This window comes from Xenopus laevis, chromosome 2L (assembly GCF_017654675.1).
Source record: "Xenopus laevis strain J_2021 chromosome 2L, Xenopus_laevis_v10.1, whole genome shotgun sequence".
Lineage (NCBI taxonomy): Eukaryota > Metazoa > Chordata > Amphibia > Anura > Pipidae > Xenopus > Xenopus laevis.
Genome location: NC_054373.1, coordinates 115,243,026 through 115,267,027, shown reverse-complemented (window position 1 = coordinate 115,267,027; position 24,002 = coordinate 115,243,026). Strand labels below are relative to the sequence as shown.

At 36.8% G+C, this 24,002-nt stretch overlaps 1 protein-coding gene and 1 long non-coding RNA gene across 2 annotated transcripts; one reads left to right on the top strand and one right to left on the bottom strand.

Annotated features, from left to right (window-relative positions):
- Positions 1-2,898: 2,898 nt before the first annotated feature.
- Positions 2,899-5,348, top strand: LOC121400016. Its single transcript, XR_005965481.1, has 2 exons — positions 2,899-3,366; positions 4,738-5,348. It is a non-coding gene; the product is annotated as an uncharacterized LOC121400016 (long non-coding RNA).
- On the bottom strand, positions 4,489-22,397 carry slc9a4.L (solute carrier family 9 member A4 L homeolog). Its single transcript, XM_018247080.2, has 12 exons — positions 22,009-22,397; positions 19,337-19,800; positions 16,320-16,579; positions 15,016-15,233; positions 14,430-14,632; positions 13,616-13,702; positions 12,785-12,855; positions 12,030-12,188; positions 11,296-11,395; positions 8,553-8,672; positions 5,230-5,317; positions 4,489-4,815 (listed from the first exon to the last, which is right to left on the bottom strand). Exons 1-12 carry the CDS (start codon positions 22,187-22,189, stop codon positions 4,505-4,507), a joined length of 2,262 nt encoding a protein of 753 aa, XP_018102569.1. The 5' UTR covers positions 22,190-22,397; the 3' UTR covers positions 4,489-4,504.
- Between the last annotated feature and the right edge of the window lie 1,605 nt (positions 22,398-24,002).

The window sequence follows — 24,002 nt, the reverse complement described above, 5'->3', positions numbered from 1 at the left end:
CACAAGAAATGTAAAAAATTATTATATCACCAGCGCATCCCCAGTGTTTTTGAACCAATGTGGGTATTGTTGGGCAGCATGCCGCCCCCCTAAAATCCTGCCGCCCTAGGCCCGGACCTAGGTGGCCTTTCCACAAATCCGGGCCTGGGCATTGATCTCATGTGGAAGAGAGAATGTTTATGGGTGAAGAGGTTGCTAAGTGTACAGGTGTCTGCTTATTATGATCCACACAAGCCAGACAAACTGACTAATGTAGTAAATAAAACTGCACCTGATTCAAACAAAACAAACTCGGGATGCTGATTGCCTATGATTAAGGGATTGATTCTCGAAACGCGTAGGGCGTAGGATCTCTGCAGTATGCAATAAACCTGTATTCTTTTTTTGATCGGAGTGCCGTCCATTTCTTTGGTGTTGACGTGGATCTTAGCAGTGGGGACGCTGCGGACAGAGCACCCGATAGGAGACATAACGAACAGCAACAGGGAAGGTGAACTTTGAGCGGTCCCTTTGTTTTTGAGTCAAGTTTCTACTTATTATGATCCACACATGCCAGACAAACTGACTAATGTAGTAAATAAAACTGCACCTGATTCAAACAAAACAAACTCGGGATGCTGATAAGTCATTGCTCCTTAATGTAAGGAATTCTTTCTTGCTGCCTGTCAGTACTGAAGAGGCTGGGGTTGTGATTAGGGATGTAGCGAACTGCCGATTTGGTGTTCGCGAACGCCGTTCGCGAACACCGGCAAAAAATGCGAACGTTCGCGAACAGTTCGCGAACTTCGAACACCGCTAAAATCGTTCAATTCGAACGATCGAAGGATTTTAATCGTTCGATCGAAGGATTTTCATTCGAAACGAACGATCGAAGCCATTCGATCGAATGCTTTTCATTCGATCGAATGCTTACAATCGTTCGAACGAATGGAAATCGTTCGATTTTTAGCGGTCGAAGGAATTCGAATGGTCGAACGATCGAACGCGAACTCAAACTCAAAATGCGAACGTTCCCAAACGTTCGCGAACATTCGGCGGACGCGAACGGTCGAAGTTCGCGCGAACTAGTTCACGGGCGAACAGTTCGCTAAATCCCTAGTTGTGATCACACCAGGGTCCACTTCCCCATGGAGCCCAGTGACAGCATGCAATATCGCTAAGGGCAATCATCTGACAAACGTGTTTCATTTTTTTGCTCTACCATCTGATTCTTATCATCATTTCATCAAGAGCATGTGTACATGATATTTTTAAAAAATAGAACTGGGTTGCTTGAAAGTAATGTTATCACCATGAAACATCTTTTTCTTCGTATCTTATACTGAATTCAAGATGGTTGTGGTATATTAAAGGGCCAGTAACATCAAAAAATTAAAATGTTTTAAAGTAATCAAAAAATAATGCAGTTTTGCCCTGTACTAGTAAAACTGCTGTGTTTGCTTCAGAAACACTACTATTGTTTATATAAATAAGCTGCTGTGTAGCCATGGGGGCAGCCATTCAAAGCAGGAAAAGCTCAAGTTACAGCAGATAGCAGATAAGCTCTGTAGAACATAATGCTATCTGTTATCCACTAATTATCCTGTGCCATGTAGCCTTTTTTCAATTTCCGCCATTGCTACTCAGCAGCTTGTTTATATGAACTATAGTAGTGTTTCTGAAGCAAACAGATCAGTTTTACCAGTGCAGGGCAACACTACATTATATTCTCATTACTTTAAAACACTTTCATTTTTTGGTGTTACTGTTCCTTTAACTATAAATATTATGCTTTATAGAACTGATCTTGATTTTTGTTCTATTTACTTTATGTTGTTAAACATGTATTTCTTTATTATTTTTTAATAATATTAATGAAACATCCACATGTAATACAAAATAATCAACATCAACAAGCCACAGGAAGTGCTACTGACAGAAAAAGTAAGGCATTTTGACTTCACTCTATCTTGCACCAGACAAGCTTCCATATTAACCTCCTCCTTAGGAAACACTTTGTTAAGAAAGCATTTCAGTAGTGTTCCTCCAGTGCATCACTCCAAACTTATGCCCTTCACTGTCTCCCTTTTGTTTCTGTATAAGCACTTCAGAACAGGAACCTGATCCCAACTGTTTCTTGAAGCACTCAGGTATTAGATCATTTAAGTTTAATTTAACTTATCCCCTGTATGTTTATATGTTTTATAAAGTGCTATGTACCCTTTTAATACTAAATTTGATGGAATACACATACAGGTATGGGACCTGTTATCCAGAATGCTTGAGACCTGGGGTTTTCTGGATAATGGATCTTTCGGTAATTTGGCTCCTCATACCTTAGCTCTACTAGAAAATCACGTAAAAATTAAATAAACCCAATAGGCTGGTTTTCTTTCCAATAAGGATTAATTATATTATAGTTAGGCTCAAGTACAAGCAGAGCCGGACTGGGAGCAAAAAGCAGCCCGGGCAAAAAACAAACAAAGCAGCCCACGTGTATACACACAGACACAAACACACAGACACAAACACACACACAAAGAGACACACAAACACAGAGAGACACACACACACAGACACAAACACAGAGACAAACACACAGAGACACAAACACACAAAAATACACACAAACACAGAGAGACACACAAACACAGAGAAACACACACAGAGACACACACACACAAAGAGACACACAAACACAGACACACACAGACACAGAGACACACAAACACAGAGAGACACACACACAACCACACACAAACACAGACAGACACACAGACACACAAACACAAAGACACAAAAACAGACACACAAACACAGACAGACACACAAACACAAACAAACACAGAGAGACACACACACAGAGACACACACACAGACACCCCTACCTCCCCACCAGTGTCGGACTGGGCCGGCGGGAAACCGGGAAAAAACCCGGTGGGCCCCGGCCCACTTGGGCCCCCGCCGGCCCAGTCCCGGTCCTAGATTGGCCCCCGAACGGCAGTAAAAGTTTTTCGGCGCTGTTGCGCATGCACGCATTGGGGCTGACGTTCGCGCATGCGCATTGGGGCTGATGTTCGCGCATGCGCACTCGTTCATGCGCACGGGGCCCCCGAGGTTCACAACCCGGTGGGCCCCGACTGCGCCAGTCCGACCCTGCTCCCCCCTACCTCTCCTAGGAGCTTCGTGAAACAGCACGGGAACTCTCTGACACCTCCCACCCCGTCTGCTGGCCAATCAGAGGGACTATGCCTTTCCCTGACTGATCTTGAGAGGAGGGAGGAACACGCAGCTGCTTGGTGTGTGTGTGAAGCAGAATCACAGTGTGCATGCTGTAAGTCTCTCTACCCGCAAATCGCCACAAATCAGAAGCGACCCATTTTACAGGTAAATGGAGCGACCCTTCGGGAAATTGCCCGAACTGACAGATTGTCCGGGCCTGAGTACAAGGTGCTGTTTTATTTATTGCAGAAAAAAAGGAAATCATTTTTTAGATTATTTCGATAAAATGGAATCTATGGGAAACAGCCTTTACATAATCCGGAGCATTCTGGATAACAGGTTTCCGGATAAGTGATCTAAGGTTCACAACAACTGCCACTTTCTGCTCTTCTTTTTCTGCCATTATTACCTCCTTTTGAACATATTACAAAAAAAAAAATATGCACATGGGGCAGCAACCTGCAAATACTTTCAATACATAAATGTAATATAAATGCATACCTTTCAATATTTTAATAATAACAATTGGGACACTTTAGTCATGTATCCCCTGTTGGGGTTCAACATTTGGTACTGTAAATATTGTTAATGTTAGTATTTCAATATGTATTCATAAAATACTAATCAGATATGAAATGTTTGTTGGTGGCATTGTATGTGTGTGATTAGTATGTATATTGCTGACCCTGATGAACACAAACTGGAGAGACGGACATTTCTGTTGTTAGATTATCTCTTTAGAAATGTTTTATGTAAGTATAAAACTGTTGATTGGCATGCGTAATGCCAGTAATAGTTCTTACATCCCCAGAAATAGGTGTAATCAATGATGTGGAAACCATGACTTGTGTGATAGTATATTTTGGAGGATGTTTTATCAAAGGTCAAGTTGTTCATTTTCAACTAAAAACACCAGAATTTCTAAATTTAACACTCTAGGAGCTCAAAGGTAACAAGATGGGCTCCCCATCATTTTTGATCAACTATTTCTATCAGAGGACTTACTAGAGAAGAATCAAAAATAGAAACGATACACATTCAAGAGCAAAAGAACATAAGAAATGTTACTCCAGATTTAAGAAGGTACACTGAGAAAGAAATTTGTAGTTTTCTCATATTTTGATAATGCTACACCTTAGTTTACCAGATGTGTTTCACATTTCACATGGTCACACAGTTGTTTTTTAGCCTAAACTAAATAACAATGACTGTTAATTTACAAACACCATAACTTAACCTGTCATAGGCTCTACTTTCTTTTTGCATATAGAATCCATTGTTCTGAGTTTTCTATAAATAGTTTCTAAAGTTTTTTGAAATGTTGGTTATTTCTTGCTTCAGTGTTCCATCTCACAGGCTGTCTTGTTTCCTCTTTCGTATCACAATCTTCATTTAACTCTATATCCTCCTCATGTACCACATCAAAGTGCAAGTGTGCGTTTGCTGACTGGTATCTCGGCTTTGTAATCAGATCCTTCTTCAGTACATTTTCTTTTGCATGCCATGAACCTGCTCTTCTTTGGTTTCTTTGTTCAGGTTTACAATGATCCAAATAACTGATCCCTGTTCTACTTTGCAAGTCTGGGCTTCTAGAGAACACAGCATCATCAAGGCCTGAGTTAAAAGAAATAACACATTAATTGCATCATAACTGCAGCCTCTAAGGCCAGATATATCTGACGCAGTTGCATCCGATGAGTCAAAATATGCACAACTGCACTAATGCTTCTACATGGATCTGATGCAATTGTGCAGAATATTTTCAACTCCAGACTTGGCATCATAATTATGTCTCCACTTGATTCTCTATTTTCTTTGTTGTTAAATGGGTCATCCCTTGTATATTGTCTTTAGCATTTTGTATATTGTCTTTAGCATTTTGTATATTGTCTTGAGCATTTCCCAATCACAGCTGCTAACACTGCAACTGACAATACAAGGAAAGTTGTCTACAGTAGTGTATCAATCAACAAGGAATGATTATTTTGACACGTATGATTTGTATTAAATATTTGTCCATTGTTTTACCTTGAAACAGTTGATGTTTTGTTCTGCCTGCTCCTGCATTGGAGCTCTTGTGAGGAAGTGACAAAAAACGAACATTTTTGGCACAAGTCTGTAAATAAATAAAGAAAGATTTTTGGAAAGCATGAGCTCATCTTTGTTTTGTATAAACAACTTAATTTAATGCTACTAAAAAACGTGCAGAAAAGTTTACATATACCATTAAAATGACTGAAACATTAAAATAAAGTGCAACAAATTGTAATGCAGTAATATAAAGCATAACCTACAAATGTACATGACAAAAGACTAACAACATAACTAACTAAAAAGTAAAGTAAGCGGCAAAAGACCCTCAGTTGTTTCTTCACTTTTTTTTTGAGAATGTGACTAGGGCCCAGAATGTTGATTGTTCTCCTGTGAGTTCAGCTATCTGTGTAAAAATAACTTCAAAGCTGAACAATATACTCACCCTTATTAATCCTTCTGATTTTGTGGGTTCTGATTTTTGTGCTTTTGCACAACCATGTGATAGATGAACTGGGATGTCTATAAATACATTCAATTGGCAAGAAAAATCTCTCATATTAGTTCTCATTAATATCAGAACAAGAACAAAATGTGTTTTGTACTTATTAAACCAAAACAGAATTGATTGGCCTCAATCACATGAGATATAAATGGGACAGATTCAGTGGCTTAACTATAGAAGAAGTTTTAATCGGTGGTCGTGGAGGGGGTCCTGGATCGCTGGGTCAGTTTCCTCAAAAGCCACTTACTGAACATTTGCTCACCCACTGCCCACAATGGCAGGCACATACATGCAAGCGGGGCAGGTAGGTTGCAGTTTGGCCAGGCACATTTAATTCTTTGGTTTTTTTCTGGGTTCATGGTGGCTAGACAGACTTCACTTCTTTGTCTGGGGTGGACTACACTCTAAGTGCTATATGTTTAATGTCTGCTTGAATTGCACATTTGGAGAAAATGGTGAAGCATCTGAAACTCAACTGTTAAGCTTCGATGTGAGTATATCCTTACTAGGGGGGTTGAAACCCAGTAACACAAGGAAAATAGAGAAAATGAAATGAACGGTATTAAAATAAATATCAACAAATTAACATTAACGTCCCACGGTCAGTAAAATAATTGAAACTGAATAAGATTCCTTTAAGATACATCAATTACTTAAAAATAATTCAATGCCTCTGTAAAAAAAAAGCACATAATGCCAGCTCCTACTGGCAGACCAATCAACAGTAGAGCTGGGAATAACTTTTATTATGAGGCCTAAAATTACTACATGTTTTATGTGGTAACTTTATATACCAAACTTCTGTTATAGAGATAAACTGATTTGTGTTAGATAGAAATGTTGGATTTTGACACTAATACTGGAAAGACATTTGAAGTGGTAATATACACAAATGAAAGGAGCCTTTCTTGCTGCTGTTGTTTCTGAGGATAACTAAAATATGTACATTATTAGTTAGTATATATATATATATATATATATATATATATATATATATATATATATATATATATATATATATATATATATATATATATGGAATAAAGTACCCCCTCTTGTAAAATATAAGGATATTATAAGTTACCGAGGAGTTTCATGTGAGTCATGTGACAGAAATGACATCAGAACTCACCGTTTATAAGGATATAATTTACAAGATATTCATGGCTTTTGTGTATTATATAGTGAATAAAGTACCCCCTCTTGTAAAATATAAGGATATTATTAGTTACCGAGGAGTTTCATGACCATATAAAAACACGAGGCCGAAGGCCGAGTGTTTTTATACAGGTCATGGAACTCAGAGGTAACTTCTAATATCCTCATATTTTACAACTGGGGGTACTTTATTTATTATAATACACAAATTTTAGTGAGTCATGTGACAGAAATGACATCACTACTCACCGTTTATAACTGATGACATCACTACTCACCGTTTATAAGGATATAATTTACAGGATATTCATGGCTTTTGTGTATTATATATACATATATAGAGCCGAAACTTCAAGAATACATTTTTGATATTTTGACACTATAACAAGCCCTGTTGGTGCAGGGTTTTTTTGGCTATAATTATTAGTGTTTTAACCAGCACACAGGCATTTGATGATTATTACCGGGATCACTGGTTCATAAGTTACTGATATATATATATATATATATATATATATATATATATATATATATATATATATATATATATATATATATATATAGCAATATTGGAATATTGACACTCTTGAAAAACAAAATCCTTGACCGCCTGGGTGCTGGTTTCAGAAAAATTCAAATTGTAGATCGATAAAAAAAACCGCACTGCTCAGGGCTTGTAAAAATTAATGAATATTTATTGGCACATACTGACGTTTCGGCTGCTGCTGCAGCCTTTCTCAAAGTACAAAAAGCAAATGCATCCACCATGATAAATACATAGTATTGGCGCGAACCTCTAGTGACATCACTGACTTGAAATGAAGTGTAGAAAACCTGCACCTCCCCTATCGTTCATCAAATCATTAAAACTCCACCGGTAAGTGAACCTATCGAACAACCAATATGGAACTCCATCGAGTTCAGTGCCTATTACCATCAAACCTAAACATACAGTGTCTTGTGTGTATTGTGACCTACTGTATCGTGCAATAAAATATATCATATTTTCCCAATCTACCGTTTATAAACTTTTCAAATTGACTGCAGTGAACCATCCAGTGCTTTGACGTGCTGTGACACAATATTCTAATTGACAAGCCAAAAGTAACATTTATATATCCTCCTAATATACAACTAAGTATCAACCTCTGCAAATGTGTGAAAAGTCTTTGTAGTTCTCTCTTCATCGCATATCCTATCATGGTGTCACGTATGCCCGGATGCATCCAATTAAGGTAATTAATATCATTAGATATGTGTCCTTGTTGTACTCTAGAAGGAACCGTGGTTTAGTCAGCCGGAACACACACAAATACATAATAATGATATTAAGTACCTTAATTGGATGCATCCGGACATACGTGACACCTTGATAGGAAATGGATAAAATAACGATGTTATATATACTGTACCTTTGAAGACAGATGTCAGCATCACACTGTAGATTTGAAGAAGTGTGAAGATTATTATCAAAAACATGGCCTGTTTTGAATGTTTTTGATAATAAACTTCACACTTCTTCAAATCTAGTGTGCTGCTGACATCTGTCTTCATTGGATTGTCTGACCGTGGAAGCAGGCGTGGGTCCTTGAGCATAGCACAAAAGGTTATTTAATCAGGGGTTTAAGCTCTCTGCCATTAAAAATGTATACTGTACCTGTCGTTCCCATGGAAGGGTCTGTCCTCTTCTCATGCTTGAATATCGGCGTATAAGAATTTCTTTGTTTTGCATTTCACTGTCCTCCTTTGGCAGGTTGTATTTGCTATACGATGGTGTCTAAAATTCAAACCAGATTTCATTTGAATCCTCTAATTTTAAATGTTGCCAAGAAATAAACTAATATGGCTTTTTTCTTTTGTTAGGGGCCTGGGTGCCATCATCAAAGAAATGTTTCACTACATAGTGGCTTATTTCTTGAAGGGGTAGTTCAACTTTCAATTAACTTTTAGTATGATTTAGACATTGATATTCTGAGACAATTTGACTTATTGGTATTATTATTATTATTATTGGTATGATATTTTAGCAGCCATCTGGTTGCTAGGGTCTTATTTAGCCTAGCAACCAGGCACTGGTTTGGAAAAAAAATTGTAACCTGACAAAGCAATCGTTTTTGGCTGCCAGGGTCAGTAACCCCTATTTGAAAGCTAGAAAGAGTCAGAAGAGGAAGGCATATGATTAAAAAACTATAAAAAAATAAGTACTGAAAAAAATTGCAAAGTTGCAAGGAATAGTGCATTCTGTAATTAAAAGTGAACCACCCCTTTAAAAGGCACTCAGAAATGCTTTACTCTTTAAGACAGCTTAATGGCGATTTGGCAGCTTATTGGCGATTCACCAGCTGTTAGATCAATTAGCAGGATAAGTTACATTTAGGGACACATTTACTAAAGGTGGTCATACATGCGCCAATATTTATGTGTGGTAGGAGACAAGGCAACCTATCTTAGTAAAAAGCTTTGGATATCGGTCGTCTTGTAGATTGGGCAGGACTCAAAATCAAAGGTGCCCGAACATTGTAACGTTAATGCTGAATCATTAGTAGAGTGGAAGAAACAAATTTAGGGACGCCTGCCATTGACTTCTACATGACCTTGACAGGGTTGAGATGATGTATTTTTGGATTCTGATTTTTAGCAGCTTTGGGGTATGATAAATCTCTAAAAAGTCAAGTTTTTATTTTTCCACATATAGGAGGATGAAGGTTTTGCTAACCTTTAGGTCCTTTAGTATCCCCAGGGAATGTGTTAGCTAGCTAGGCTGGGTCCTTTTTCCCAGAGGGGACGGGGAGTAGTTCCTAAGAGGTTATAAAAAGGGATGCCCACATGTGCTTTTCCTCTTTCCAGTGCACCAACTAGCTGGAGGAAGTGGAGTGTTGCTGTCAGGGTCTGAGGTGGAGGTAGACCTCAGTATAGGAGAAGTAAGTGTCAGGACATAAATTGTTATAGGTCACTCTCGCAGTGACATTTAGGATCAGGAAAGTTAGTGAGCAGCTAAGGCTCCAATGAGGAGTTTAGTTAGGGGTTAGTACCCCATGGCACATCTGCTGCCATCATAGGGACCTGAGCAGTCAGGCTCAGGATTAGGCAGATCCTGGAGTAATACATCTCCTTCTCCTAGAGATGGGGATTTGGTGACCACAGGCAGGCAATACTACTCACTGAGAGAGATTGGCATGCTAAAGTGTACCATCTGTGAACCACTGGTGCCCAAAGTTATTTAAGAAAGAGTGAATGCTGTGTGCCCATAACAGAATGGTATCCCTTCCTCCATCCCATACATCTACCAGGAGTTGTTTGGAGTTAGACCCCTTGCCAGGGTCCTGGAACCAGTATACAGTAACAAATGCGAAGGTTGAGGCACCCCTAATAAATCCACCTGTTACACACAGAAAATTTGAGTTTTTACCCTAAAAATCTCGACCAGAAAAATAGAAGTTTAATAAATGGGCTCCTTACTGTTAATATACATATCATTACATAACGTTTGTATAGCTGATCTGTATGGCAGCTGTTAGAGAGCCATAGTTATTTCTATGAACAGGCTGAAATGTCAAAGGAAGGGTCGTTTTTATCTCTGTATGTTATCATGGATGCCATCAGTAATCAGGGGGTCCAGTACTACTAAGTTAGCAATATCCACCCCCCAGAGCACAAAATTATCAAGCTATCAGTACCTGGGCCCCATGTTGGGGCTACATTTAAGAATATAAACTCATTTGAATGAAATAATACACCTCTGAACCACACTGGCCACACCCTTATTATGCAAAAACCCACCAATAATCCACACAAGCCCCAACCACTTCCCTGCAAGCCCCTCTTATGTCTATTATTATTATTATTACCCTTTATATAGTGCTGACATATTAATTCAGTCAGTTGAGCTTACAATCTAATGTCCTTATCAAAATCATAAATATTATGATCAGTTTTATCCAAAGTTAATTAAGCTTCTTTTATATAAGTCTGGGAAGAAACACATGCAACCATATGAAGAAAATACTTTCAATGCAATATATTACTTTTAATACTATGTAACATTATACACAAATGTAAATAGACATACCTAATTAAGTTACTTTGACAGGGGCCAAGTAAGCACAGCTTGTATTTAAAAAAATGATTGTCAATTTTTTAAGGAATGTGAATCAATAATTTATTTATCTGTGTATGTTGCTTAATGGAAAATAAACTAAGCACTCACAGAATTGAAACCAAATTATCATTTTAAATTAGCTATAATGATACATAATAATAATAATATACATGATGTGGTGTGTAATTAACCTAAGTATGTGTTTCTTAAATGCTGAATTATTGAACTCCATATGGTAATTTCCAAATACATAACATAAAACAGTTCAGTAGTAGTAGTTTATTCAGTATAAATAGCTCACCCTTCTCCGCACTCGGTAGAGGCTGTTTGTCAGCTGATCCCTCATCTGTGTTATGTCTTCTGTGGAAAAGGCATTTGCTACATTAGCGCGTGAGTAAGTCCTGTAGAATCAAAATGATAATAAATATGTATTGTCATAAGGTACCAAAGCTTTTGCACTGTTTAAGTGAAAACACTGTGGAGCAACTTCAGTTAACATAGTCAGATTGTGGGTTCCCTGGATTTTGGCACAAATAAACACCTACACATTATTCTGAGTGCTTTAGCATGATTATTTTGAATTATATGGTTCCTGTGGCAGTAGGGTAAAAAAGCTGTGTGCATTCAGCAGGATTTTTATCCCTTGGCATGTTCCTAACTTGTATGTCATTCAGAATGTGCAATCTAGAGGGACACTGTACACTGATAAATGGGCATTGGGATCTGCAATGGCTTCGGAATATTGTGTAGTATTAATTCCCATAACAAATAGAATACCATGTAAACTTTGGTTTGGTGTAATATCATGAGGAAAAAATGTGTTCAATATATTTCAGGCCAATACCAATTTGATTTTGTACTGTAACACATTTTCTAATTTGCTTCCGAATATAACAATCCCTTCCGCTAGGCAATCTAGTGATATAATCCTATGTGATGTATAATTATGATGTAGAGGGGCGTAATGAAATATGCTCAACATAATAACAGTAGTTCCTATATTTGGTACACACTAGAAAGAAATAATCTACTTACTGTAAGGATGGCAAAGAAATATCTCTGCCCATACCAAATCTTGTCATCTCAATGGCTTGTTTCAACTGAAGCTTCTTGTGCAGGGACACAATACTTGACTTGGGCTGATTATCTCGGATTAAAGCTCTCCGTAAAATCTTGTTATCAATCTGTTTATATCTAAAGGAACATGAGAGGAAGTGTTATAATACTGCATTTTTTTTATCCTTGCTATTGCTTATTCATATACCTTAAGGCAGGGTAAAGCATAAAGATGCTAAGTAAGTGCAATTAGCACTGACTCCTAATGGAAATTATGATGGCATATTATAGGTTGCTAGAATATGTATTTTGCCGCTGTTTGTGCACAAGTCTTTTCATTTAGAATATGGGTATGGGATCCGTTATCCAGAAACCCGTTATCCAGAAAGCTCAGAATTATGGAAAGGCTGTCTCCCATACACATTTTTTCCAAATAATTCAAATGTTTAAAAATTATTTCCTTTTTCTTTATAATAGCAAAACAGTACATTGTACTTGATTCAAACTAAGATATAATTAATCCTTATTGGAATGGTTTTCTAGTAGATTTACGGTGTGAAGTTCATAATTACAGAAAGATACCTGTACATATCATATAATAGTCCCATACCTGTGCATATAATAGCTTCTGTCTACACCCGTATAGCAAAATCTTTCCCATCCTCTACATTCTAAAGGCTTCTGTGTCCAGTAATGGTCTTTTTAATATAAGAATAATAAAATACAGTACTCACTTTTGTCTCATTTGATAGTGCCCCCAGTGGCCACAGATATCTGCTATTCCAGTCTTCAAGTGATCCATCAACTGAGGAATGAAAAAGTGTACTTTCATTCCAACTCTCCAACTTCCTCACTCATTAAAAGTTTAAGGAAATTATGTGTTACTAATAGGGATGCATCGAATCCACTTTTTTGGATTCGGCCGAACCCCCGAATCCTTCACGAAAGATTTAGCCGCATACCAAACCAAATCCTAATTTGCATATTCAAATTAGGAGTGGGAAGGAAAAACATTTTTTACTTCCTTGTTTTGTGACAAAAAGCAGCGCCGTTTCTTAGGATACACATAAAAGGGTCTCCCTGTATTTTGCTTATTATTTGCAGCTCTAACACTTTTTGTTAACCTAACAAAATATATAAATTTCATCCAGTTTAACATACAAAACCCCATATGTAATAAAAGACACTACGTTTGCCCAGGAGCAGTAACCCATAGCAACCAAAATTATGTTTGCTTTGAAACAGAAGACCAGTAAACTTCCTGCTATTTGGTTGCTATGGGCTACTGCTCCTGGGCAAACGTTGTGCCTTTTATTACTCTGATTGACCCTGTTTGTATTAAGGGAATGTAGAAGGTGGCCCATTCATTCTTTCCATCATACTCAATGATCCAGCCTTGGAAATTAGAATGAGATGTCCTAGACTTCCTAGAAATTTTCATACATTTGTAACATTTCCAGTCTTGTTCTCATCTCTTTATTCTAGCTATACAACATTTATTGTAGTGTATAACATTTGTGAAAACAGATAAAATGTAATAATATTTTAGCTTTGGCCATTCTTACCCGTGTATGTATTTCTTGATTAATTGTTTCCTTTCTGTTAGTTCTCTTCACATTTAAATATCTGACTAAGGGTCCAATTGTCAGTCCCTATGAGTTTAACAGATAATTGGTCATAAATTGTTCATGATACACATATAAAAGTAGAAATATATACAACACATAGGGGCAGATTTATCAAGGGTCGAAGTGAAACGTACTATTCGAAGTATGATCGGAGTACGATCGTACTACGATCGGAATATGATCGTACAATGAATAAAATCCTCCAGCTTCGAATTTGAATGTCGGAGGATTCTATTCGATGGTCTATTCGATTTTCGAAGTATTTTCCACTTCAAATTCGACCCTTGATAAATCTGCCCCATACTGTTTTTCTACAGCGCCATTGGATTAAATTTGGATTAAATTTAGTTTGCCAGAACTTGCCATTGAAAGGCCTATAAATTACAGAAGATGCTCCTCTTCTTAAATAAAGTTGGAATCTTGTTGACGTTAACTGCAGATCTATGCTTTTTGGCTGTCTATACATATGGACAAAAACCATGAGCAATTTCCTCAGGTTCAGACTGGAAAACTATCATTTCACAGACAGAGCAGACACTTTTGAATCTCGTTATCTACATCACCCCCTCCAAGCTAATTTTCCAGATGTGTTGTGAAATACACCTGGCTAATTAGATAAGGAGAAAATTCACACATTAGTAAATATGCCCCATGGTGTCCATTGGATCACCATATACTGCCCAAGATATGGTTCCTCTAATCAATTGCACCTTTAAATAATTTTTTAAATCAATCTGCATAATCGTAATACCTTGAGGAAGACTGTAAAATATATGACAACAATCGTAGAAGTAATAAACATTTTTTTCCTTGGAAACAGAAGGATGGGAAGCAAAAACACAAGTGAGAAACTACTTGCACCCCGAAGTCCACTGTAGGCGATAATGAGCTGGTCTTTAAGAGTAATCCGTAATGTTCGAAAATGATTTATGATGGGAAAAAGAAGGAATACACCTGAAGTTGAAAACAAAGAATGATTATTAATCAGCATATGCTCACACACATATATTTATAAATACAGCAATGTTTTACATATGCAATTTCAGGGATAAGGGTTGTATATTTTACAGTGTTGCTATACAAGGGTTACTTGTTGCTAGGGTACAAGACACTGCTTTTTGTTTGCATTGCATCATGACATTCCCTTTTCTCCCATCATGCTTCTTCTCTTACTTTCATTTTACCATATTCACCCTGCCCTTTTGCTCTGTCCTCTTGCCCTTCTTCACACTGGCAGATTAAAGAAATAAATACATGGTACTGGAGTGGGACTGTTTACAAGAAAAAAAAAGTTACTGTAAATAAATTGTCATATGCAAACAACTAACAAATCTTACTTAGTGCTCTCCAAATCAGACAAAAAAGTAAGGTGAAGCTGACAAAAGCCCAGTTCCATTCATGGTTCTTTCCCACAGTGCTAACTCCCATGAAGATAAAGATCAGAGTTTCGCTGAGGCTGCTTAGCATCTTCATAAAATATTTTATTGTTGTACTAGAATTCTGGCTGATATTTTCTTCAACATACTTCTTCATGGTCATTGCACAGGCTGTCATGCTATCGGAGAGAAGCAAGTGATATTGCTTGTTTAATTTTAAATACTTTTACAATGGTGAATATTTATTTTAAGAGCAGGCAACATATTGCAGTCAAATAAAGACATCTAAATAAAGATCATGGTCTCTAAAAAAAAAATGCAGTGAAAATAAGCCCAACTATTCCCTGTGCAAGTGAATACCTCTAAAACTCTTGCATCCAAATCAACATCTTCAGCTACAAATCTCCACAGGGTTCTACCATAAAGTTCCTATTAAAAGCACATAGTACTGAAGCAACATTGTGAAGGGAGAACATGCCACAGCCGTAGTAACCGGCAAAACTGGTTTATAAACAGAATATTTTGAGTCTTTCTCAGTGTGTCCTATGTGACTTGAAATGTGTCATCTTAATGGACCGGCATTTGCAGATTTCCTGCAGCTGTAGCATGTGTAACCTGCAAATGTCAGTGCTATAAATACCCTTAACCCATGACGTAAATACTCTGCCAGTTTCAGTATACCTCCATCTTTCTTTTCTTCCCTCTTCTAGCTTTTACGCTTTCGCTCATTTAAATCAATAAATAAAAAAAGCTCTTAGAATGAAAGCTCTCGTGAGCAGGGCCCTCCCCCTATTGTCGCCTAACAATATTCAATTGTAACTGCGAATCGATTTTGGTGCAATGTTCGTTTATGTAAACCGTTATATATAAACTATTTGGAAATGATGGTGCTACATAAATAATAATAAGCTAAAAAAATTCTCCTAACCCAGTGGTAAGGCAATCTATCTTATAAAGCATCCAGTGTGGCATGCAAAGATACTCAACAGGTTTTAGCAATGCTTTGGCATTCTTGTTACACAGCATTCAGAATATTGCCATATTTTTGTTAAATGTAAAGCTGTTTCAATCACATTGATGCTTCTTCAGGTCAGAACATTATGGAATAAATCTAAATATACACCCCAACACTGGACATAATAATAATAATAATAATAATAATAGTATAATAGTAGTGGGACAAATGCAGTTACAGTATTACCTAGTACATTTCACTATACACACATTTCCAAAAATGTATATCAAACTGTTTTTACTGTACTTACGCCAAGATCCCAGAAAGGTAAAAGGCTTCTGCAGACAAATATGAGAGGTAACTGAACATGAAGACAATGAGAGGCTCAATGGAAGAAATATTCTTTGTGAATCTCGTAATGAATGCTGAAAGGAATCCAGTTATAATCCCAAAGAATACTCCACCAATGCCCACCATAAAAAAACGCCCAATACCCGCAAACACATCTGCAGGTTCAATAGATTCAAAAGTGTGCATACGTGTAAAGGTGATGAACATATTATACAATACCTGCGGAAGAGGCAAATGTATAATTAGTATTACATTCTCAAGCAAAATAAATACAGATCTTCATAAAGAAAGGCAAAAGGAACAAAAAAATGGGATTCTCATCTTGTAACAAAACTTTCTGTTAATAATCGTTTTTTTAATTTTCTACATATCTCTCAAAGTTAAGTAGTAATTTTAAATGTAGACATATTAAAGAGCCATATATTGTGGCTAATGTATGTCACGTGGGGGCCTCTTTATCTAATGTATGTAAAATTACTCTGACCAGTTACACCTCAAAAATTTTGAGTTTTTCAGACAGTTCCTAGCAAAAAAAAATTCAGAAAACCTCTTGTAGAGACACCGAGGATTAGGTATCTCCATGAGCAGTTCCCCCTGTAGTTTGGACACCTAAGTTGGTCTTTGGTGAGCCCTGGGTATAAGACCCTTTTCCTTAATGCTATCATTAATCTGATCTGGTTCATTGCTGGACCAGTAAAAGTCAATTTAGGAGCAAAAGTTAGAGGCAGTGTATTTAGTGAGCTGCTTTCTGGCTCCAACAAGAAGATTAGTTGGGGTTAGCACCCTTGCTGTAATCAAGGCGTCAGACAGGGACATGAGTGGGTGAGTTTAGGAGCAGGGAAAGTTTAAAGGAGGAAGATACCCCTGGGATCCCTGGGTAGGCTGCATAACCCCCTGAGAGGGACCTACTTGCAATATCTGAAAGTCCCTTCCCCTTTAGATTGTAAGGTGTTTTGCACAGGGCCTTTTCACCTTTTGTACCGGTACTGGTTGTTATGTATGTATCTGTGTATGTTATATTGCAAATTAGAAAGAAAAAAGAAAAAGTACCCCGCTTAATCGCTCAAATAACAGTAGTTACAAACTAGGCTACCCTGTAGCCTTATTCAATTACCTTATAAATAAAAAATTAAATTATAAAGTGCAGTGCTATAATTGCATTTAATCCTATTATAAACAGTTACTGAAGTTGATTCTTAGTAAATTTATAAAGTTCATTCAGATAATTTGATTCTAATTATCTGAGAAAAAACGGAGAAGGCAGAACAACCGGGACTGTGGTCTCAAATTTAAGCTAAGCTCTAATGCTGTTGAAGATATCCTACAAAACCACAAATCCACGGCATCCTGTGTCTACAGATCTTTTAGTCATTTTAAACTTATTTAACTTATTGGTCTAACTATTGGTGGGGTGGTGGAATTTGCTCGGCTCATAACTTTAACACTCTCTGTACACCTAATTTCCCAGGAGGCTGTGGATTCGTGGTTTTGTAGGATATCTTAGCCTTCAACAGCATTAGGGTTTAGCTAAAATTTGAGACCACAGTCCTGGTTGCTCTGCCTTCTCAGTCTTTGTGGTGTCCCAGGGATAGAAATAATTTAGGCAGTAGATTTGGGACAACTCCACCTCCTTTTCCTTCCAATTTCTCTCTTTTTTCATGAACTCAAGCATTGATTATAATTTTTATCCCATTAATTGTGGTCACTCTAATTAATTTAACTACCTTTTATTATATTTATTTACTCAGCACTACCAAGCACTTTAAATCCAATGAATTAATTCCTCAAGCCGAATTTGATGGGGGAATAGAATTATTCATATTTTTAAGCAACGTTGTTATTTATAATATTATAGTGGATTTAAATCCCGGTTAAGGGAACGTGATGTTTTATAATTGGTTCCAGTTTGGGCATAAGCACCAATTTTGCCTTTAGAATCAAATTATCTGAATGAACTATATTGCACTGCACTTTATAAATTTATTAAGAATCAACTTCAGTAACTGTTTATTAATTGGATTAAATGCAATTATAGCACTGCACTTTATAATTAAATTTTTTATTTATAAGGTAATTGAATAAGGCTACAGGGTAGCCTAGTTTGTGACTACTGATATTTGAGCGATTAAGCGGGGTACTTTTTCTTTTTTCTTTCTAATTTGCAACTTAATAAATACTGATTTAGGTCAGACCTCTGCGTTAATCCAAGGATAAGAATTTGTATTATTATACAAGGGAATCTCTGGTGTGTTTGGGTTTTCTGTATGTTATATGTATGTTATTCATGTGATTTCTGTGTATAAGCACATTCATTTTACAGCGATGCAGTATTTTTACTAGTACAAAACATGTCAGAATATATGGGGGGAAGGTAATAAAGTTAAACATTTGTTACTTTTACCCTATATTCTGACATATTCACACAGTCACATAACCAAAGATAGAGCTTGAAAAGTACATGAAATTAATGAGCCAGAATACAAATACTTGACAGCACTTCCTGGGCTTTATATGAAATCAATCGTCTGTGTATCTATTGTCTTTACATTAGACAAGTAGCTTGTAAATAATTTGTTAGCAGTTCTATGCTAAGTGGATATCAATCATACAAAAGTGATATTTAGGGGTCTATTTATAAAGCCTTGATTTTTTCTGGTTCAGTTTTTTTAAGGGGAAAAGAACATCACACTCAAAACTAACGTGAAAAATAATCATTTTGTTGTACATTTTTTTGCTGTTACAGTCTCTGAAAACTTTCTTTAATAATTTCATTATAATTTAAACCTTTCAAAACTGAATTTGGATTGTATCATTAAAGATGTTGGTGCATTTTATTTTAATTACGAAGATACCTAAAGTAATCCTGTGGGTAATCTGTATGCAAAAACTGCTGCAAAAACAAACGTTAGAATTAACTTATCTATATTTAAAATTTTATAAATATTGCTTACTTCAATAATTAGATTTGTTACTCACCACAGTTATTCCATCATTTAACAAAGATTCTCCAAATATAGTCATGTATAATTGTTCATTAACAGAGATTTCTTCAAATACGGCAAGAACTGCTACAGGATCCACGGCTGAAATCAGACTGCCATACATTAGGTTCTGTAACAGCGTTACATCACTTAACCTGAATGCTTCAATCTGACAGATTCCGTAGAGGGAAATGCCAATACCAAATGCATTAATGAGAGTCCCCAATACTGACCAGCATATTATGGTTCCAATGTTTTCAAAAAAGGGTCGAGTGGGCAAAAAGTACCCTCCTTCAAGAACAATTGGAGGTAGGAGATACAAGAAGTATATATCAGTCCTCATCGCTGGTGGAGATTTGTGATCTGTACCATAAATAATTCCCCCAAGCAGTGCACCAATTGCAATAAGGACGCAGCTTTCTGGCATTATTTTCGGCAACCTGCGATACAAGTGGAAACCTGTGAACAAAATTGGACCTGTCATTCATATTTATTTACTTAATTATTGTTTTTTGTTCACTTAAATTAAGATTTATGTTGTACGGTTTACGGTTCAACACTTGTCTTTATTTCAGCAATTATAATAAAAATCACAATACAGGTATGGGACCTAGTATCCAGAATGCTCAGGGCCTGGGGTTTTTTCCCTTCAGGTCCTGTAACATATGGTATCTCAGAACCCAGAACAAGCCCCAAGGTCCCAGTCTTGGCTCATGCTTCTGCCAATCAGGCAGTGCAGTACAGAATCAGGAACCAGCAATGAGTAACTAAATAATTAAATAATTGAATTTCGTGCCAACGAAGATGTCAGACGGCAAAAGAGGAGGCGACGGCTGAGGTTGACCCGTAGCCTCCCCACTAGACTACCAGGTATTCTCACAATACATTTACCTCTACTAAAAATGTATTTAAACATCAAATCAAAACATGCACTTTTCCTGCCATAGGCAATTTATTTAAAAATTGATTTCCCTATTTTCCCTATTCTGCATAAATTTAATTTGTTCTAAAATGCAAGATGTAAACAGTGTCCTTCCATGCTTTCCCTGACACTATTAGAGGAATGCAGAAATGACCAAAAGCCAAATGCATATTCCAATATAACTGATAATGAGGGAAATGTAATAAAACATTGTAAACAAAAACATATGTGAATAATTATTCCTTTCTGCAAATGCTTTTTCCTTTGGGATAATTGAATATACCTTCAAACATATCTAGTATTTGTCAGTGGAGAAAAGATTGTGTATTTTATAGCTAGTGTATTTAATAAAACGTCATGCTGAAAAACTTGCTATTTGTGTGACAAAAAAATACACACCTTTGGATAGGTCTAAATGTTATGTTCAGTTAACATTTATTTTGTAACACCATAAGACATGAACAGCAATGAATGAATTACAGCTGTAACAGAAATGTTGTACCTGCATCTGATGCACTCAAGCATTTAAAAAAACATCTGAGGGCACCAGAGGTATGTACAGCATTTCTTCTGTTGCTACAATCTTGTCAAAGTCCTTCATGGCTGCTTTTTAATGCGTAAGGATCCCATCATTACACTTTAACTTAGCAGAAGTAGATGCGGGTTTCAAGCAAACTAAACTGGAATAAACCTTGCACTTGAAACTAAATGGCAAAATGGAATAACATTTTAGAATCTAGTTAGTGACACAATGATTTGGAAATGTAGGATTTATTCTCTTGTTCTTTGCAAAGTCCTGCTAGAACCTTAGCAGATTTATACATGAATGTTTACATGGCTTCCTTACATGATGTGTTGGAACAATATCATATTTTTTTAAATTGAAATTTCCATATCATTTTATGCATGTCCAAATAATATAATTCAACACAACAAAAAGCCTAAACTTTTACTTACTACCACAATTGAAAAAGAACTTTTGTTGCTGCAACTGACAATGACATTCAGGCATGTGTTTCACCATTGAATGATCTAAAATGACTCCATCCATTTAACTGCTATAATTCTGTAACCAGACTTAGGTATTTGTTGGGTTTTACTTCCAAATCATAATCCATAAATAAAACTTTTATAGCACAGACATAAAGTTCCAGCAAAAACAATCCAAATGAAATTTATGCAGATTGTGTACCTGTTTATTTCTATGTAGCTGTAAAGCGTATAGTTTGTAAGCTCTTTTGGACAAAGCCCTCTTATCTGTAAACAATATAATCTGTATATTCAGTATTTACACTCATTTATTGCACAGCACTGTAGAATTTGGTGGGGCTTATTATTATATTATATCTCAGCATAGTGTCGGTTTAAAGGCTGAAAACAATACACTTTCTTTGTTGGGTTCTAGAATCAACCATAAAATACTGATGCTCCAATAAACTGAGACCGTCAAAGATACCTTATATCAGTTTAGTAAGAGTCAGGTGAGGGTTGATGACAGATTCCTGTTAATTCCGAGCAGCTGTTTATGTGCAAAATCTTCCTCCATGTGTAGAGGTTGCAAACCTGTGACACTTGATAATTCATTGAATTAAATAAAAGCTTTTAATTTCGTTGTATAATCAATGCATCACATGCTATGAACGGCGGCTCTCATTGGTAAACTATATTTTCTAAGATCATGCTATGTCATCAGATTCAGATCTTTGGATGCATTGCTATATTATAATGCCATGTAAGCTACTTACCAATTTTTGCATATGATGCCAGTATGATCCAAAGTGTGATTTCATAGGGAATTTGCACCAAATTATAGTCCACTGAAAACGTAAATGTTTCAGCACTTTCTTCAGGACTGGCATCTACTTGAGAACTAGTCGTCCCCTCAGTTCCTTTGCTCGCCATTGCCATCAGCAGCATTAGAAGCATACAAGATGTATCTCAGCAGGAAGAGTCTGTATGGAAGGAATACTGAGGGCAGCTTTCCAGGCATCAAAATAAATGTTCCTAATTATTTTCTGTAAAATTGTCGGTTGCCTGCCTAGATGCAAAGAGGTTAATCTTAGGTATTCTAGCTCTCTACTATAGTACTGAAAATCAAACATACTTCTTTGAGAAAGGAGTGACTTGGAGATTGTGTTTACTTAAGATATGATTCATGAAAAAGAGATTATCATTTCTTTGTGTTCCTATTTCCCCCAGTGGTTACTTACTGTGGCAGTCTGAAACCTGATACACCTACGGCGCTGAGATCAGTCATATACAGGTGTGATGTGTTGCAAAAAGAAAAGCGCAGAAGTCCATGTTTAAGTTACAATAATGCCATCTTGTGGGTGCTGTGTGTAATAACAACGTATTAGTTGCTGTTTCCATCCAGTCTGTTTCAATTTGTTTTAGCAATGCCATCAAAGAAATATGTAGATAATAACTGAATTGGGAGAAAATAAGAGCTTACATGGCAAACAAAAAATGTAGAGATTGTTACAGCTCTCTTTTAATATTAACTAATATTTTAACTGCATTTCAAAACACACGCTTAACAGATTGTTTAAGCCAAGTACAGTTAACGGGCTGACTTGCGCTTTACTCCATACAGTTTGTAGCTCTGTCCAGAAAGACCCACAGTTATCAACATTAAAACAAAACCTGGATAGGCATGCCTGTTGCCTTCCTCCCTGCCTCTCTCTTCAGGCTAGGGCTAGTTTCCTGTACAGACTCCAGGCACAGGGCTTAGTATAGCATCAAAGGTCATTCTTTCTCTGGGTCCCAGACTTGCAAGGTACTGCCAGGGCAGTGGTCCCTTGTTTACTCTTTGTTGGAGCCTCAGCTGCTTGACTAACTTGCCTACCACTAACTCTTACCACCTACAGTGAGCTCCACCAATCACTATCTACCCTATGGTACTTCAATGAGGTAGCAAGCCTAAGGGAGCATTAATCGCTCCCTTATAGCCTCTCTCTCTTTAGGTGCCTGCTCTAGAACCTCATCAAGGGGATCCCCTACTTCAGTCCCATCTAGTGACTGTCACCAAAATAACACTATACACAAATAAACTATTTTGACTAATTACAAGTATATGCACATAGACAATATCTATTGTCCATATATATAATAACTGTCAGACAGGAAGGAAAAAAACTTAAGTAGACTAAAACAATATCATACCTCCCAACTGTTCTGTTTTTCACGGGATAGTCCCGATTTTTCCAGCTTAGAACGCAGTCCCGGATTGTTATTGAAATGTCCCGAGTCTCTCTTTGATCTCCTTCACTGAACAGCCAGAAAAAGATACAATGTTTCTGAAATGTAATTAAATAAGAGGCTTTTGGCAGAGAGCCCAGACTACTCGGTAGCTGCATGTAAATACATTTGTAACTATTTGAGATAATCAAAGATACAATTGTAACTATTTAAGATATGCAAGTCTCTTGGGGAAACTTGGACTTGCAGCTTAAAGGGTAATTCACCTTCATTTGCAAAACTATAATAACACATAAAACATGACCCTAAAACTCCCAGAAATGGGTTCAGGTTTTCCATAAACTTTTAGACAAATGTATTAGCCTTATTCAGATGGAACACTAAGGGAAACAAAACGCTATGTGCCTCTCCCAATCCTTCCCAGTGCTGCTGAATACAGGCATTACTGTATTCATGGGGACACAGGTCTCTGCAACCCATTTTGGCAATTCTTATATGTGTAGGGCATAGCAAATTTAAATTGATTGCTGAAGTCTCTTCA